The sequence below is a fragment of the Paramisgurnus dabryanus genome, chromosome 24 (genome assembly GCF_030506205.2).
Source record: "Paramisgurnus dabryanus chromosome 24, PD_genome_1.1, whole genome shotgun sequence".
Taxonomy (NCBI): Eukaryota; Metazoa; Chordata; class Actinopteri; order Cypriniformes; family Cobitidae; genus Paramisgurnus; species Paramisgurnus dabryanus.
This window is the reverse complement of record NC_133360.1, coordinates 15,441,754-15,460,368: the sequence shown is the minus strand read 5'-3', so window position 1 is coordinate 15,460,368 and position 18,615 is coordinate 15,441,754. Positions and strand designations below refer to the sequence as shown.

General features: G+C 38.6%; 1 protein-coding gene across 1 annotated transcript in view; it reads right to left on the bottom strand.

The window, feature by feature from the left end:
• The window catches only part of cpamd8 (C3 and PZP like alpha-2-macroglobulin domain containing 8), a 50,249-nt gene that overhangs the window by 6,530 nt on the left and 25,104 nt on the right, over positions 1-18,615 (bottom strand). Inside the window, exons 32-41 of the mRNA XM_065246580.2 lie at positions 16,372-16,508; positions 15,819-15,974; positions 15,495-15,557; positions 11,728-11,975; positions 11,522-11,609; positions 3,844-3,918; positions 3,009-3,114; positions 2,710-2,820; positions 2,308-2,520; positions 571-645 (exon numbers count right to left, since the gene is read on the bottom strand). Of these exons, the coding sequence (XP_065102652.1) occupies positions 571-645; positions 2,308-2,520; positions 2,710-2,820; positions 3,009-3,114; positions 3,844-3,918; positions 11,522-11,609; positions 11,728-11,975; positions 15,495-15,557; positions 15,819-15,974; positions 16,372-16,508 (1,272 nt within the window). The remainder of the gene's footprint in view (positions 1-570; positions 646-2,307; positions 2,521-2,709; positions 2,821-3,008; positions 3,115-3,843; positions 3,919-11,521; positions 11,610-11,727; positions 11,976-15,494; positions 15,558-15,818; positions 15,975-16,371; positions 16,509-18,615) is intronic.

The window sequence follows — 18,615 nt, the reverse complement described above, 5'->3', positions numbered from 1 at the left end:
ATAGTTTAAAAAGATACTTGAACTCACGAAGACCTCTACCCTCCCTCAAGTGATTCTTAGAAATTTAGTTTTCATTTTAGTACATTCAGCGAGAGTAATAAAATCAAAACTCTGAGCCTTATAAACTTATAAATAGCAATATACTACAGCATTGATAATTCAAACAATTTCCTTGTTTCTTGGGTAACTGGATTTAAACGGATAATTCACCCAAAAATAAAAAAAAATATTTTTTTTTGATAGGTTTAGAACAACATCAGGCTGAGTAAATGACAAATTTTTTGGTTGAACTATCCTTTAAAAGCAAACCAAGGTAACTCAGCTCACTGCTAATAGTGTTGAACACGCCAAGCGTCGTACAGGGAGGGTGAAGGGTGAGCATCAGGAGACTGGGATACTAATTATCCGTTCATTAATGCAGTCTGGGCTGATACGCAGGTCTGTACACGCGTAAGCTTTCCTGCATGTAGCTTCTGATCGCTGAACTCCCCAGCACCTGCTCATGTGTGGCACACGCTCACACCTGCAGGGCACTTGCACAGCTGGCGTTTAAAGAATAAAAGATGATACCTGCGGGAATGAGTATAGGTTCCTGTTCGGGTTCCTCTCCTGTGGCAAGCTCTCGCTCTTCTACGACCACCCCTACTGTAAGATGACAACATGCACACACACAAGCAAGTCAGATTGATGCAATACATTCTCCAAAAGACGATTGGTGTTTACATAGCTTACACCCTATGTACATTAACCGATAGGTTGAGAGCCAAAAATGATACATTTACTGTCTATTCTGGTAAGATCTGTAAAACAAGAAAGCCTCTTTGTTTTTGGTTCGTGCGTCGGAAAGGAATGCGACAGGATTTTTCTAACGCACCAATCTACCCCGCCTCTTTTCTGTCAAAGCCCTGGACAAAAGCGCTCTGTTATTTGGGGTTCCCTTTAATAGACTGTATGTGTGTGTGTGTGTGTGTGTGTATTTATATCATCTGCAAAAGCAGCACCTGAACAGCTGTTTCTACCAAGCAGGTACACACATCTTTCATGTTAGGGACCGTGGGGTTTGATTCTTTTAAGTGGGTATGCCTGGACATGAATTGAAAGGACTCGAAACACTTTGATTCCCTTTAAGTGGGTGAAGCTTTAATCTCACATCTGATGTTACAAAACTTCAATTCTAAGTCCCGATCCATATTAAGGTGATCCGAACCAGGTTTGGTTTGACCTAAACATCTGCAGTTTTCCCTCGGCGCATGTTTGTGCCTGCGTGTAGTCTATCTGAAGGTCCTGCGTATGAACTTTTTAAGGGGAAGGAAGAAACATGTTTCAAATTATGCAGTGAGCATGATTTCATCCGAGGGTGTCAGCGGAGGATAGCACCTGGTGGCATAAATCTTGACGAAAGCAAGTTTGGTAATGAAACGGTTTCTTGAAGTTACTTGGAACTTCAACTCTTTTCTCGCGGACACATCGAAGCTGTAAATATAGGTGTTGTGAATGTGATCTTTCTGTGTGGTAGTTACGCTGAGGTAGGTCTTCAACTCAACTGTACAGTACAAGGCTAAAGCTCTTCGCTTTGTGCTCTTACGGTGCTTTTCTACCATCAGGCCAAGCCTTTCCCATTGGGCATACACACCAAATGCGAATTCAGTACATATAAAGAAAATTATAAAATTTGTTCTCAGCGTCGCAAACGGAAATACCTATGGCACAGTTTTTTTTTACTGACGGGAGGGGACCAATCACAGCACTTGTGGTCCGCGTAGAATTGATGCGCTTTTAAAGATTTGGCGAGGTGCACTTCAGGCTATGCAGAGCTATGCACAGGCTACGGATAACCTATGGGAGTGGTTTTCAAACTGGAGGCCGCGAGATGGTGCCAGGGGGGCCCCAGTTTTATGACATTTTATGAAATACATTAATTTATCATGAATTATGTGTAATTAAACCTAAAAAAATAAGGCTACTAACCAAAAGCACTACTTTTTTTGTATAATTTAATGTTCTTTTATTAAAATGTTGAGTTTTAGAACAGTTTTTTGTCACAAATTTTCTTTGGGGGGCCGCAAAGGAATGCACCATACACGCTGAAAAAGTTTGGGAACCTCTGACCTATGGCATAGACCTTACGCACGACTCTAACATGGGCTTAAGTGTCCGAATTCAAGCACTCATTTTCGCTCCCTCATTCAAGTACACTAAAGTAGTGAAATAATGTAGGGAATAGTGAATGAGAGTACGGGGGGCATAAAGAGTTTTGTGCGTGCTTCAAAAAAGTGCAGAGGATGTAGGGTGTGAACGCATACTTACCCCGTGGACAGTGACTAAAGGGCATCTGCTCGATCCGTGTGCCGTTTCTGCAGGCGGACACTTCCATCTGACACTGGTTCTGATATAGCTGACCGTCAGAACCGCAGACGGGTTCGCCGTCATAGCCGCAGTCTCGATAGCACGTACAGCGCTCGTAGTGTTCCTCCTCTGGACAGTCGAAAACGTTATTACACTGACCATTTTGAACAAAGCCTGTAGAGGAAAAAAGGTCTTTGTTAAACCCTGCCGTGCTTTTTGATTGGTCAACACAGCAACAGTGACTCAGCCAATGCCGTTAGTTTAGGGCAGGAGTAATGGCTCGCGATTGCAGAATTTGTACGATGCCTTTGAGAATGACACGAAAACAAGATGTAAAATCAAATACAGTTAAGATGTACTGACCCGTCCAATGATTGCTTGAGCTCTCAACCTCATTACACGTAGTGCCGTCACACAGTTCTCGTGCGAGAGGACTGCTCTCACTTACATTGTAGAAACGAGTTGCTTCAAATGCTGTATAAACATAAATACACTTGGTGTTAAGCAGATTAGAGCAGGTTGTTGGACCAAACAATAACCTATGAACTACCTTGCTGCAAAAATCAAACTTAAAATAACCTTACACTGGTACAAACTTTTTATTTTCAAACTACAATTTCATAATGAGCTAAAAATGTACTGTTGGTCCAGATGGTACCCACCTGGTTCGTAATAGTCATAGACTTTGACTGGCACCGGGGCTGTCTTGCCCACAATATACTCCCTTATGGCTTGGAAGGTTACACAAGTCATACACTGACTAGGGATCTGTGGGACATAGAAGACGTTAGGAGATCTGTTACATCACGTCTTAAAGGAAAACACCACAGTTTTTCAATATTTTACTATGTTCTTACCTCAACTTAGATGAATTAATACATACCTATCTTTTTTCAATGCATGCACTTAATCTTTGTACAGCGTGTCGTGAAGTGTTAGCATTTAGCCTAGCCCCATTCATTCCTTAGGATCCAAACAGGGATGAATCCATATTTAAAGACTGTTACATGAGTAGTTACATGACTAAGTATGGTGGCACAAAATAAAAAGTGGCGATTTTTTAAGCCGATAAAAAAGAAAACTATATTGTATGGCGGAAGAGCACTTAGTTTGCAGCACTTTGACCTCATCACTCCCATTCTCACTGAGTTTGAGCCAGAGGGGGCAGTTCACAGGGGTGATGTTGTTACTGCGCCAGAGGTCGAAGTGCTGCAAACTAAGTGCTCTTCCGCCATACAATATAGTTCTCATTTTTTGTGCCACCATACTTACTCGTGTAACTACTTATGTAACAGTCTTTAAATATAACAGTCTTTATATACATCTATATATAATAGATGTGCTGTGCAAAGATTAAGTGCATGCATTGAAAAAAGACAGGTATGTATTAATTCGTCTAAGTTGAGGTAAGAACATAGTAAAATATTGAAAAACAGTGGTGTTTTCCTTTAACAAAACACATGCAGTTATACGAGACAATAGAGAGCTTAAACTCACCTCATCGAAGTAAAAGTGAACTTTTCGGCCATCCACCTCATACCTCTTCAGACCTACTCTCTTATCCAATAGCAACTGGGAAGAGAAGTATTAAAACTTTCAATTATTATATAACATCACAGACCATGCTAATGATTAATTAGCACAGATTTATAAGTGAAGTGACTTAGAGTACACCTATGACAAGCACAATGTACGTGCCCTAAAATAGTACCCTGCTATTGAAAGTAACCAAGGGGACTATTTTCGGGCGCTGCGTAATATCATTGCATTTTTGAGTGCCATGCTAATGGTCTAATCAGATTCAATGGATTATGTTAAGCTATGCTAAAAGTGGTACCACCAGACCCGGAGATCAGCTGAATGGATTCCAAAACTGTAAAAATCAAATGTTTTACTCTAGGGGAGCTGGAAAATGAGCATATTTTCATAAAAGTGGAGTGTCCCTTTAAGCTAAAATTGCCTTAAAAACACCTCTATTCGCAATCGTTTCACCTGTGCGAATGCGTACAGATTGAAAAGCACCTCACAAGACTCTATACAGATCCCCCTCATCCCCCAGAGAATCATCAGTCTTTATCGAGTGATGAATGGTTCTTTTAACCAAAACGTGTGACTTCCCCCAGCAAGCAATAACTGAGCCAGTAAAATGATGGCTAACTATAGAGCCAATATAGTCCAGCTATAAGTAATCCACTTCTACCCTTAATAACCTTGAAATTGGTTACATGCCATTTTTGGCAACAAACAAACTAGCAAGATGTACGATATTCCATCATGTAAGCAAAGTCAACAGGTGTTCAAGATGTTTGCTTTCATTTTTTTTACACGTATACAAATCATCTATTCTTGGGCTATTGTTAGACGTCTATTAGACTTTTACTGACAGCCGCAATTTTTCCTTGTTTTAGGCAGAACTGTTTGCTGGGCCGGCACCAGAGCGGCAACGTGGCATGTTTTTTTATTTATTTACCGCACTAATAAGTATATTTTTCATGTATATGGGACGTGTCGATATGGGATGTGTATTTGAACGCGGTCATTAAAATTACAGCATTTTAATATAAATTTATGTGTGTTCAACTGAAGAAGGGAAGAAATGTTTCATATCTGGATTAACTATACCTTTAACAGTTGTTTACCATAACATCCTTCACTCAGTGTGTGTATTGGTGGCAGAGAGAGAGAGAGAGAGAGAGAGAGAGAGAGAGAGAGAGAGAGAGAGAGAGAGAGAGAGAGAGAGAGAGAGAGAGAGAGAGGTGGTGGGCATTTGGACACAGTTTATGAGAGACCCAGTGTGAGCTGGCGCCACAAAGACATAGTCAAACACACACGCTCACAAACAATATGACTGCAGCTACATATAAATGACAAACCAACTGCCAATGGTTATTTTATTGGTTTACAAGTCACAGCAGAGTGCATGATATCGTATACAACCAATAATAAGCAAAGCCTTGGGAAAAAGGGAAGTTGTTGCATTAGCGCCCAAGACAAACCACAATCATTATTGTAACAGTAAAATATATTATTATCTAATTATTTAATACTTTTAATCGGAAACCAGACTGCATCGTTTATTGTACAAAAGCAAAAATATATATTGATTTTCAAAAAGGAATAACAAAAAAGCAAACAATTCTCTAATAACAACGTCCTCCCGTTCACTATAAATTAAAACAATGAGACATAACGATGTAAGCAATCCCGCTTCCCATAGCGAAACGAGGAATGTGAACAGCCGGGGTCGTGTAATAAACATGGAGCCCGCCAGAGGTGGCCGTGTAAAGCCAGCTTGTTACTGGCTAATGGCGCTAATGAGACACGTTCCCTGCGCTACGGTTCCGACTCAGTTGGCATTATATTGCTCCCGTGGTAGCGTCGGTTTAATGGTGTGGAGGACATGAGGCCCGAGGCTTATAACATGACTAATGAGGGACAATGAGTTGATCAGGGACAATGAAGGTGACCTGAACCAACCTCCATTTACACCCCTCCTAGCTGATAGAGGTGATGGGGCGGCATGACCCCCTAAGCATTTCCTGTTTTAGACTTTGGCTGTGAATGTTATGGGCCTGTGGAGGGTCTGCAAGAGCTCACTGGTCGCCTCTAGGGAATGAGGTCACACCAGCTCGAGGCCAGACGCACTTTTATACTCTGCAATAAACCTGCCAACCAATAATATTAACAAAACACACTCGTACCTGTCCTCATTCTCGACTGTAATTTAAGTATGATTTATGTAAGAATTTATGTGTATGTTTATATACAGTGGAGAGTCCAAAAAATGTAATACCACTAGTGAAAAGGTGTTTAGTTTGTTTTATTTGAATAGCCAATAAGTGTAGAATTTCGAAGTTTTTGGTCTTTCTCGATGTTGCCCAAATTACAAGAGCTGGCATAGGCTTAAAAGCTCACATAAAAAAAATAATGTAATATACAGTAGGGGTGCACGGGGCAAAAACTAACGTGGGGTTAGTTGTAACACGGACTGTTAACATTGTTGCACAAGGTTGAGCGTTTGGTTTTTCTGGTATTTTTTCACGCTACCAAAAGACGATCTCCTGCAAATTATTGGAAATGTATAATGTTTTTCCAGAGAGTTATTGATGAACGAGTGTTTTGGCATCATATCAGTAAAGTTTTTCATCATATGTTTTTTTCGGTTTCAAAGTTGGGTGTGTAAGATACCAAATCCAATGCTATTTCATATTAATCAGTGTCTTGTTGACTAAAAAATAGCGTCGTTTTGAAATATGTCTGCAGCTCTTAGCAACTTTTTTGGTGGTCTTGAAAATATTTTAACCCAGCGGGGTTAATTGTAACGCTGTGTTACAACTAACCCCTCAGCACTTACGAAATGAATATCGCTAATGTTAGCCTGATTCTTGTCGTTGTTTTAAATAGGCTACACACAAATGATTGCTGGCTGCTAACAAAATAAATGTGCCTGTCTTATCAAAAATCATGGTCAAATTTATTTTTGTTCATATCTTTAATATTGATTGAATAAGGTCATGTCAAAGATTGAAATCATAATGAAATAAATGGTTAAAATCAGACTTTGATGCTCATTATCTCAAAATTTGATTTTTGAAACTGTAGTATGATTATTACAGACTGGGTCACATATAAAAAAATTTTTTGTCATAATTGTGCTGCTTTTTCTCACATATTTAGACATTTGTATCCATTTATAATTGAATTATTGTTAGAAAAGGGCTGGATGAATGAATACAGTGTGGATACCTGTCTATTATAGACAGATATATAAACAATATCCACTTCAAGTATATAGACAAAATAGTATTGAAATATTTGCCTGCAAACTTAATTTAACCCCCTGCCTGATCCAATGAACCCCACCTATGGGGTAATTTGTAACGTTTGCACTTCTGTCACGTTTGATGTAATTGTCCAAGAATGGTAAGTACTAGAAACAAACTTCAAATGGTCATTTGTAGCAGAGATGTGTGTGTTGCTTGTGTAAAAATATAATTAATCAAACTCAAATACTTTTTGAATGATTGAGCCAAAACTAAAAAGCTTTAGGTTGTGCCCCGCTCTCCCCTACTGTGTAAAAGTCTTAGGCCAGCATCACCAGCTTTGTTGTTATAGCCGAGTTTTAATATCCAATCCATCCATATTTATTTTTCACTCTTCTTAAGATACAAACAGAAAATACAGGAAATGTGCACGCAAAATTAAAAACTAAAAACATTTTTCAGAACTAAATGTCTTCTTCAGGCATCAGTCAGCATTTAGTTTGACCTCTCAGGAGACTGAAGTCCTGAAGTCATTCGATTAAAATTAGAAATGAGGATTTAATTTCATTTATCTTTAAAGGCGGATTGCAAGATATCTGAAAAACGCTTCAGGCCGACTACCAAAACACACTTGTAGCCAATAAGCAGTAAGGGGCGTGTCTACTAACCGACATCCTTGCCGGGGTTGCGTATGTGTGGGGCAGGTCTATCAAAAGAAGGTCCAGATTCTATTTGGGTAGGGGTGTTTGTTTAGGTGATTTCAAATGTCAACATTGGCTTTCAAACATTGTGCACTCTGCCTTTAAAGTGCATCTATTTTAGCCTGGTTAGCCAGACCTACATCAAGATGTAAGGTCTGGCAACTCTTCACACAAATGGCTCAATGCAAGGGGCGGGATATAAGGTTGTCCCTCAAAATGCCTCTGCACGCAATAGGATAGCGCTATGACCAATCAGAGCAACGACAAACACATCTTTCTTGCTTAAAAAGGACTTCAGTAGGGTTATTTGCTCTTCTCTCAAAGAAAAACATAAGTCTAAGTCCTCCAGAGTCGCAGCCAAAGCCGCTTCAAAAGAAAGCTGTTCGCCAGCAGCAGCAGCCATTCTTTGTTTTCAAGTAGGAACCGTCGCAGCTCTGTCGTCATCATATTAAGCCCGCCCCACAGACGCTACACACGATGTGATTGGCCTGACCAAATTTTGGTTTTTGGAGCTGTTAAGTGTATTGTGAGTGCCTAGACTAAACCCTGGCAGCAAATATATTTTGCGGCCGCTAGGGTGCGTCTAGATTTCTAGGCTACATCTATTTCCTTGCTAAAAAACAACGTTATTTTGTGAATTTGGTAAAAAACAATGTGTTTGCATGGTTTATGGTTAAAAACTCACATTATTTTCCACCAGATATCTTAAAGGAATAGTTCGGCATACAGAGGAGTCTAAGATGGCGGCGCTACCGGTAGGTAGTTATTTACGTTAATAAAGTTTTAAATATGGATATTTCTACAACAACACCGCGCGGATTACCCTCAGAAGACCTTTGTTTATCATCCTGGAGCCGTTTGGATTTAATTTGTGAAGGATGGACGCACTTTTTTTGGACTTGAAGGTCGTGGACCCCGTAACATTACATTTAATCAACTGAAAGATCGAAAACATTTTATAAAATATCCGAAAATGTGTTTGTCTGAAAAACGATGGACAAATGCAACTCGGACAGCTTGGGGGTGAGTAAATCATGGGTTTAATGTCATTTTTGGCCGAACTATCCCTTTAAGGAATAGCACTCAACAGCAGGATCTCTTAAAGAGCACCTATCGTCCGATTCACGATTTTACATTTCCTTTGGTGTGTAAATGTGTATTAGTACATGTTAACAAGTTAAAGATGACGCAAATTATTATCTCCAACGTAAATCTCTTTTCTTAGACCACAACAAACACACGGATTGTAGGCAACAGTTTACTTCCTGGGATTGGTGATGTAGTAAAGACCGACATTATCATTATTACTCCTGTTTCAAACTCACAGTCTGTAAGTTAACTCCTGCATTGTGAGCGAATCTTTCTAACATGGTAAGGAGCGTCACATTTCCGGCTGATGTCAGAGGTATTCAGACTAATCACAATGTACAGATTAGCTGGCCATCAGGGACAGAGCACATTTCAGATTGATGAGTTTTGTACAAAATCAATGCATTTGAGGAAAACAATATATCTGGAGCTACAAAAATGTGTACGTTATGTGCAAGATAATGTTTTGGGTTTTTAACCACAAACCACGCATACACATTGTACTATACCAAATACACAAAATACTGTGTTTTTTAGCAATGAAATAGGTGCTCTTTAAAGAAAAGTAAGCATGCTTACAACATGAGAAATTAGTGATTAGCCAACAACAGGCTAATATCCAAAACCGATATTATGTACACAACGCCCTATTCTTATCTAAAATAAGGTCTTATTTCCCTTCTAATTTTACCAATTCATGCTTTCCAAGGCTCTTTGTCTTGTGGAAATTTGTAAAATTATGTATTTTCTGTTTTGATGGCTGAATGACAAGCATCCTGATACAAAACAAACGTCCATCCCTCACAGCCTCGGTTTGGAATCAACATGGCGGCGGACTGAATCAAGGTGCATTTCGACTAGCAGCGACTAGCAGTAGCAGACCGAAGTAATCTCATTGATTTTGGAAGCTTGCCGACTTTCGCCCACACGAGCGAAAGTGACCGTTGGTGACCTGATTGGGCGTGTCCAGTTGCACAACAAATTTGAGAAAAGTTTCACTTTATGCAAATGATGAGCGACTTTCTGGAGCGACTACCAATGAGAGCCAAGCAGTGGAGTTCACGTCATCCATCTCTCGTCAGTTACTGGAGTGGACGTTACTGAGGCGGTTTACACTTGCCATTAACATGCGTTTTCATCAAACGGATCACAAGTGTACGACGTTAATGCCAGGTGTAAACGCTGTTCAAAACGTTTTGAGCTCGTCCACTTTCGACCACTTTCAACCACATTCAGAGGTAGTCGAAACCCCTTTCGATCGGATTGCTTTTGTAGTGTAAACGCACATGTGATTGAATGTGTTCAATCAGCCACACGCGACCGCCTTCCCTCCGCCCATTTATCTAATCTGAGGTACTTAATACAATGTTTTACGTCTTTTCTGACTTCTGGTGCGAACACACAGTACAGCGCTATTTTTAGCCATTCATTGATAAAACTAAAGCGGCTGATCTCCGTAGTTTCATTTTGAAAGCGTGTGAAAGTTGCGCAATCCTATTTCATCAACTGCGCTGAAATATCAGAGAAAGCTCTAACATATACATGTACAAAACACTGTGCAGCATCTTTACTTGCTAAACAAGCAACGGACTCCAACATAATATTAGTTCGCGTCCATATAAACTCATAATTACTCCCGCTCGTGTTTGAATGACAGCAGAGAGACTCGCCCACCGTCTCACAGACCGTCCCCTCACAGTATTCAGGACAGAAGCGGTCGAAAGTGGACAAAAGGGACGGATTTAAATACCAGGTGTAAACGTAATGTGTCTCTCTCGCCCACTTGTGATCCAATCGATGAAAACACATCTTAATACCAAGTGTAAACAGCCCCACTGATTCGTTTATGAAAACCAGATTTAGACAAGCCCCCTAACAACCTATTTGAAAGAGATGAGCACACACAGCGACAAAATCGCTTATAATGTGAATGTAGCTTAAAGCGTATAGCAATCTGTTAAACACTACAGTATACTGTACTGTAATGTGTACTACAGTATGCTGTAGTATTAACTAAAGTAGAGTACACACTGTAGTACACTTTAGTCTTTACTACAATAAACTGAAGCTAAATTCTTAGACACTAAGACACTTTTTAAACCTTACCATGATAAATAAAGTGTACTACAATATTTTTTCATGTTAAAGTATTGTTTATCAATTAACTTATTAGTATAATTTTTTTGTAATGCCCGTGCTATAGGGACAGTACATGGATTATTAACATAAAAAGGGCAGAAAGCTGTTATATCTGTTCACTTGCAAAATAACAAAACAGCAACGATCTGTCACAACAGAAATATGAATTTGAGATACGGCGTGTTTGTTTACATGTGTGTGTGCTCATGAGAGAAAGCAAAGGCTGATAAATTCCACGCCATACTGCCTCCTTTGAAATGGCCTCCAGATGTTAACTCTGTCCATCTGCCAGAAGGACACACGCAGAGAGAAAGAGAGAGAGAGAGGTGTACTGTCCTACTAGAAAGACCAACACCCTTGTGGGTTCTGTGATCATCTCTATTTGCCAAGATGAAGTCAAGTACAAATGGGTGTGACAAAGGAAAGGATGTTCAGTGAGAAAGAACGTAAACAACAACAACAACAATTAAAAAGAAGTCTCACCCTCTCCAAACTCTCAACATCCGCACGAAAGCCGGACAACAGAGGGACTTCTAAGACAGCCATATTGGATGAGCCGATGTGCAGCCACCTGAAGGAGAGTTTACAGAGTAAACACCTTTTTACGCATTTATTTCTTAAAAAAAAAGGTTAAAGTTAGTTTTTGATCTACAAGCTGGCAAAAACGATCTCTTGTAAACTGTTATTACCTGGTGCAAACCTCCAGTGTAACACGGTAGTCCAGGTGATCTTGGTGGGCTGCGGGGTCCTCGTCATCTACAGGGGCCCTCCGCTTGCGATTCAGCTCTGAGCGGTTATCATCGCGAGAACGAGAGCGAAGGGATATGTGCCGGGAGGAAAGTGGGGAGTGCCGTTCCTGCCTGGGTTCCTTCAGGTCTACTTTTAGCTGAAAAGCTGGCTTAGCCACTGGATCGGGCACATTGTAAGACACATCGATCTATGAATGGAGGAACAAACATCATAGATGTCACAATAATAATTACGATAAAGCATCACAGTCTGTCAGGCAGTTTAAAACCACAATGAAACGGAAGTAGAAATTGTCTTATTTTCCCCGTCGTGATTTTTGAGTGAAACAGCTTTTATAATGAGAAAAAAAATGTAATGGCAACATGGGTCATGTTGCTAATCACTGCGATTTTTTCCCAGGCCCCGCCCTCCCACCATTCCTTGAGACCGGAAGTAAATAGTGATCGTTATGAGGTGGGGAGAAGATTTGCGCTTTGATGAAAGATTATGAGGTCACATGAATCTTTAAATAATAATGGAGCTCACAGATAAGTCATGTGTAAAAATACCACAATATACCTAAAAGTTTATCATTTCAATTTTACTGTGACTTTAAAGGGAACAGAGAATGAAAAACCATTTTTACCTTGTCTTTGTTGAATAATGGTAGTCTACCAGCATTCATGAAAATACAAAAAGTGCTAGACATGCTAAACATCTCAGTCTCATAGAAATTCCTCTTTTAGAAATGTCAGCCAGAAAACGGCCCAATCTGAAAAACTGATGCTTATGACATCACAGGCATCTCACTGCCCCTCCACTTTAAAATAATTGGCTACATTTTTTGAGTGGCAGCAAAGTCAGCCAATCAGTAATGAGATTGCAAGTTAACCAGTAGGGGGAGCCAAATAGGTGCAAAACCACTCGTTTAAAATCACCCACCCTAATAGAGCTATCTGAGAGAGGTTTTTAGGAAGCTTCTAAGGCATTACAGACCCACAAAAAAAAAAAAAAAAATCACAGAACAAGAATAAACACCCCGTTCAATCATTCTACGTCACCTTTAAATTACAAAACATTTTGACCACAGCAATATATGGTTACTAGGAACTTTTTAGCACATTGATATATGTATGGACGCAAAACTGTCTCAAGTGGTTGCTATGCAATCGCTATGGTATTGTGAATAGTTTTAGCATGTTGCTATGCAGGTGCTCAGAGAAGTTTTTCATGTTGATATGTGGATGCTAAAGTGTTTAGGATGGTCGCTATGCAGTTGTTAATGTATTCTGAATAGTTTAACATGTTGCTATGCAGTCACTAAGGTGCTTGAAGTATTTTTTTATGTCGATGTGTGGATGGTAAAGTGTTTTGGGTGGTTGCTATGCAGTCTCTAAGGCAGTGGCTCTCAAACTGGGGGCCTGGGCCCCCTGGGGGGCCGCGAGATGGTGCCAGGGGGGGCCCTAGTTTTATGACATTTTATAAAATAAATTAATTTATCATTATTTCTGTGCAATTAAACCTAACAAAATAAGGCTACTAACCAACAGCACTACTTTGTATCATTCAATATGTTTTGTTTAATAAAAAGTTGAGTTTTAGAACTGTTTTTTGTCATAAATTTTCTTTGGGGGGCCGCAAAGGACTGCGCCGTACACAAGGGGGGGGCACACGCTGAGAACCACTGCTGTAAGGTGATCTGAATAGTTTTAGCATGTTGCTATGCAGTCGCTAAGGTGCTCTAATTAGTTTTTATGTTGATGTGTGGATGCTAAAGTGTTTTGGGTGGTTGCTATGCAATCTCTAAGGTGTTCTGAATAGTTTTAACATGTCGCTAATGAGTCACTAAGGTGCTTAGAGTTGTTTTCAAGTTGATGTGTGGATGCTAAAGTGTTTAAGGTGGTCACTATGCTGTCGCTAAGGTGCTCTGATTACTCTTAGCATGTTGCTATGCAGTCGCTAAGGTGCTCAGAGTAGTTTTTCATGTTGGTGTGTGGATTCAAATGTGTTTAGGGTGGTCTCTATGCAGTCGCTTAGGTGTTCTGTTTAGTTTTATCATGTCGCTAAACAGTCACTAAGATGCTCTGATTTCTTTTAGCATGTTTGTATGCAATCGCTATGGTATTCTGATAAGTTTTAACGTGATGCGATGTGGTCGCTAAGATGCTCGGAATAGTTTATGATGTTAAAGTGGATGCTAATGCAGTTGCTAAGGTGTTGTGAATAGTTTTAACATGTTACTATACAGTTGCTAAGGTGCTCGGAATAGTTTTTCATGTTGATGTGTGGATGCTAAAGTGTTTTGGGTGGTTGCTAATGCAGTCGCTAAGTTGTTCTGAATAGTTTTAGCATGTTTCTATGCAGTTGCTAAGGTGTTCTAATTATTTTCAGCATGTTGCTTTGCAATCGCTATGGTATCCTGATTAATTTTAGCATGTTGCAATGCAGTTGATAGGATGCGCAGAGTAGTTTTCAAGTTAATGTGTGGATTCAAAACTGTTTAAGGTGGTCACTATGCAGTCGCTAAGGTGTTCTGATTAGTTTTAGCATGTCGCTAATAGGTCGCTAAGGTGTTTAGGATGATCACTATGCAGTCGCTAAGGTGTTCTGATTAGATTTAGCATGTTGCTAGGCAGTCGCTAAGGTGTTAATTTTGGTCGCTATGCAGTCGCTAATGTGTTCTGATTAGTTTTAGCATGTTGCTATGCAGCCGCTATGGTATTCTGATTAGTTTAAAGGAATTGTCTACCCTTTTGCCATATTTAACTATGTTATTACCTCAACCTAGATGAATTAATACATACCTATATTTTTTCAATGCGTGCACTGTACAGCGGGTTGTGAATGTGTTAGCATTTAGCCTAGCCCCATTCATTCCTATGGTACCAAAAAAAAGTTTTCTTTTGTGGCACCATACTTACTGGTATAACTCCTCATGTAACAGTCTTTAAATAGGGAAAACACTGAAGTGTATGGTGGCTTCCCTGTTTGATACCATAGGAATGAATGGGGCTAGGCTAAATGCTAACACATTCACGACGCGCTGTACAGTGCACGCATTGAAAAAAGATAGATATGTATTAATTCGTCTAAGTTGAGGTAATAACATAGTTTAATATGGCAAAAGGGTAGACTATTCCTTTAACATGATTTGACACGGTCGCTAAGGTGCTCAGAGTAGTTTTCAGTTCCCCTTAACAAGCTGTATCATTTGATGTATAATTTAGTGTCCATAATACAAATGGTGCAGAACAAATAAAGTACCCACGTTTATTACTTCCAGTAAAACTTAAAATCCTAAAATCAAGTACAAACAATAACAGTACTGATACAATGTAATCTTTGTGATAAACCCTTGGCGTTATTTCTTTTAGGAACTATCTGTTGTGCAATTTGACCACAGATGAGATAAGCTATTAACATTTTACCCCAAACAACCTAAGAAAAAACGTTCCAGCTGTTTTTGCGGCTTGGTTAGACTGAGACTATTGTTTCTATCGAAAGTTATTTTAAAAAAGTAGACCCAGAAAAAAGAACATACCCCTGGCATACAATAGCATAAGTTTTACCAGATCCTTCCATCCTAAAGGCAGGAATGTGAACATTACTACTGGATTTCAGTTGCCATGGAGGGATTTGCCTTTAGAGTAGGAAGAATACAAATAGCAATCGTTTATCTATGGTGGATATGGAATGTGGGTTTGGTCTAACCAGAGACCAACAATACCTGCATTAGACAGCAGCCTTCTCCTTTAGCGCTGACAAATAGTCCTGTTGGAATGCTGGGGATCTTAAAAAAAAGAGAGGGAATGTAAGATTTATCAATCAGATTAATGCCACAGGTATAAACCAGTGCATTAACTGACTGGCACCCATCCAGCGTCCAAATTACACGCATTTAAACTGACACTGCTAATCACAAGATGGAATGATGTGCCAAGCAGATGCTTAGAGGAATGCCGTATCAAGTTCAGGCCCTCACAAAAATCTCTCTAGAAAAAAATATCTAAGAGAATATGGAGATGGCATAACTGGTATGAGTGATCTTTACCATGGCCTTCTGCAGAATCTTCTTATTGTCCAACTGAAGCTCAAAGGTTTCTTGAAAGTCCAGGTTAGTGGAAGCCAAGGATATGGTGAGATTAACTCTGCCCACATATGACAGGATGGCATACTCAGACAGGGATTGCAATGCCACACAGGTATCCTGTTTTTAGATATAAATGTCATATATTTAAAGGTATAGTTCACCCAAAAATGAAAATTCTGTAATCATTTTCTCACTCTCATGTTTTAACAAACCTGTATACATTTCTTTGTTCTGATGAACACAAAGGAAGATATTTTAAGGTATGTTTGTAACCAAACCGAATCATAAGCCCCATTCACTTCCATAGTAGGAAAAAGAATACTACAGAATAATGGGGCTCATTAACAATTGCATACAAACTTTCTTTAAAATATCTTCCTTTGTGTTCATCAGAACAAAGAAAATTATATATGAAATGATGACAAAATTCATTTTTGGGTGTACTATTTCTTTTTTCTTGGTGCAAATAAATTAACATATTCAAGAAAAGTAAAGGTTTAAACAGATTTGTCACCTGAGTTGAGGAAAAACCTCCCAATGCATTTCTTTGCTGCGAGAGCCATTTAACCACTGGTAGGGCAGATGCAACATCACCAAGAAGGGTGTAGGTGAGAAGACCATAGGCTGTCATCTCAACTTCAGCCGACACCACTAATAAAGCGAAAAAATGAAAAACATTATGCACATTATTTATTTATTATTTATAAAACATTATTTGTAATTTGACTTCAAATAAATATTTAAAGTGCGTTAAATATCCAGTTATTATCAGTTATAAATAAGTGGCAATTGGTTAAGGATTGAGAATTTGTACAACTCTTTTGATTATAAGCATTGGTAGACCTGTTCATGACAATAAAACTGATAAGAAAGAAAAATCACAGATAGGATTTCTTTAATATCGCAGTTATTTCTCCAAGACATCAATGAGTTTAAATAGAATGCAGATGGAAACTTTTACTTAAGTCTCCTGCGTCTCAGATACTGTATTTCTTCTGAGAAAAAGACCCAGAAATCTCACAAATGTCTACATTTGTTCAGAAGAGATCGCAACAATGCCACAAACTAAGCTCAGATGTGACAAGATTTGACAAATCTGCAATCTCATGTTAATATTATAGAAGACTTCAATATAAATTCTAATTAAATTGACACAAATCCAGTTTTTTTTTAAATGTAAAAAAATTACATTTATTTACCCATACAATCTACTTCTACATCATTCATTTAGTCTATTTTTCTCCTAGGAATTTTAAGGGAATATCTGAGTATACTTTTATGTACTGGGGCTGGATTCACAAAAACATTCTTAAGACAAAAAATGAGAAAGTTCTTAAGATAAATTATAAGAAGTTCGTAAAAATGTTCCTACGTGCAATTCTCGAACATTTTTCTTGAGAACATCTTACATTTTTTTCTTTGAAATTAATTATGCTACCCTGCCAATGAGGTAAAATACACTTATCCATTAATCCATTGACACGATACAAGCGGGTGATGCAATAAGACATGTTATAATACGAAGATGTTATTCGTATTATTAAGTTAAATATTTGCTAATATTATCACTAATACTTTTTTGTGTTTTATGACATATTACTGAGCAAGCCATTAAACTTCTTTTGAGTGTGAAATTCCTCATGTGAAGTAACATATTAAATTGCCATTTAAGACTACACAATACAACCTGTCATATTTAAAACAATCAAATTAACTTATAAAACATATTACATTTTGAGATTTGAGACAACTGTAAGGTTACCCTAACTTTAAGATGTTATTTAAGACTTGAGAATTGGAATTCTTCTTAAGTTTTGTCTTAAGAACATACTTAGTTTAGTTAGGAATATTTTGTATTCTCAAAAAGCTTTTTAAGAAAGTTAGGTTTTTTCCTTAAGCTTGAATTTAAGATAAAAATGGCAGTTAAGAAAAATGTTTTGTGCATCCGGCCCCAGGTTCTTAAACTGAGGTTGGGCCCCCTTAGGAGGTGCGGGATGGTACCAGGGGCCCCCCAGTTTTATGACATTTTATAAAAGACATTAACTGATTGTAAATTCTGTGTTATTAAACCTCAGAAAGAAACAGCATTACATCTGTTTTTTTGTTGTTCAATTCAAAGTCTTAAATTGTTTATGTCATGAATTTTCTTTGGGGGGCAACGAAGCAATGCAAGGGGGGCGCACAGAGAAAAGTTTGAGAACCGTGCCAAAGAATGCATTCAAATAATTTATACCACGGGTCTGTTGGATGCTCTATTCTAATTGGTTGAGAAATGTTCCATGGGTATTGATTATTTTTCAATAACCACATACCTAACCTTTAAAATGTCTTAAAAATGCACACCTGCGGTTTAATGGCACTCTGCTTCGCGTCGTGGCGCATAACCACCTTTATTTTCTTATAATTCAATGGCCCGTCATCAATTATTTTTTACAAGTTAAATTGTTCTGTGATATATATATAAAAGGTATGTGCAAAAATTATCCAGAGACGGTTTAACATGTCCATTTACAACGCTAGGATTTGCCTTTAGAATGAAATAGTCTGTTATTTCCTTATTTGAAATAAGGGTCATAAATAATAATTTTGAGCTCTGCTTTGATTGGCTGTTTCACAGAGCAGCTCCTTCAGTAGCTCTGTGTGTGTGTGTGTGTAAACAGAACGTTTGATCCTGTATCAGATGAAGACAATTTTCTTCCTATTGACATGATTTAAAATTTACTTCACCTGCTATTTTGGGAACTGTTTGTTAATTTAT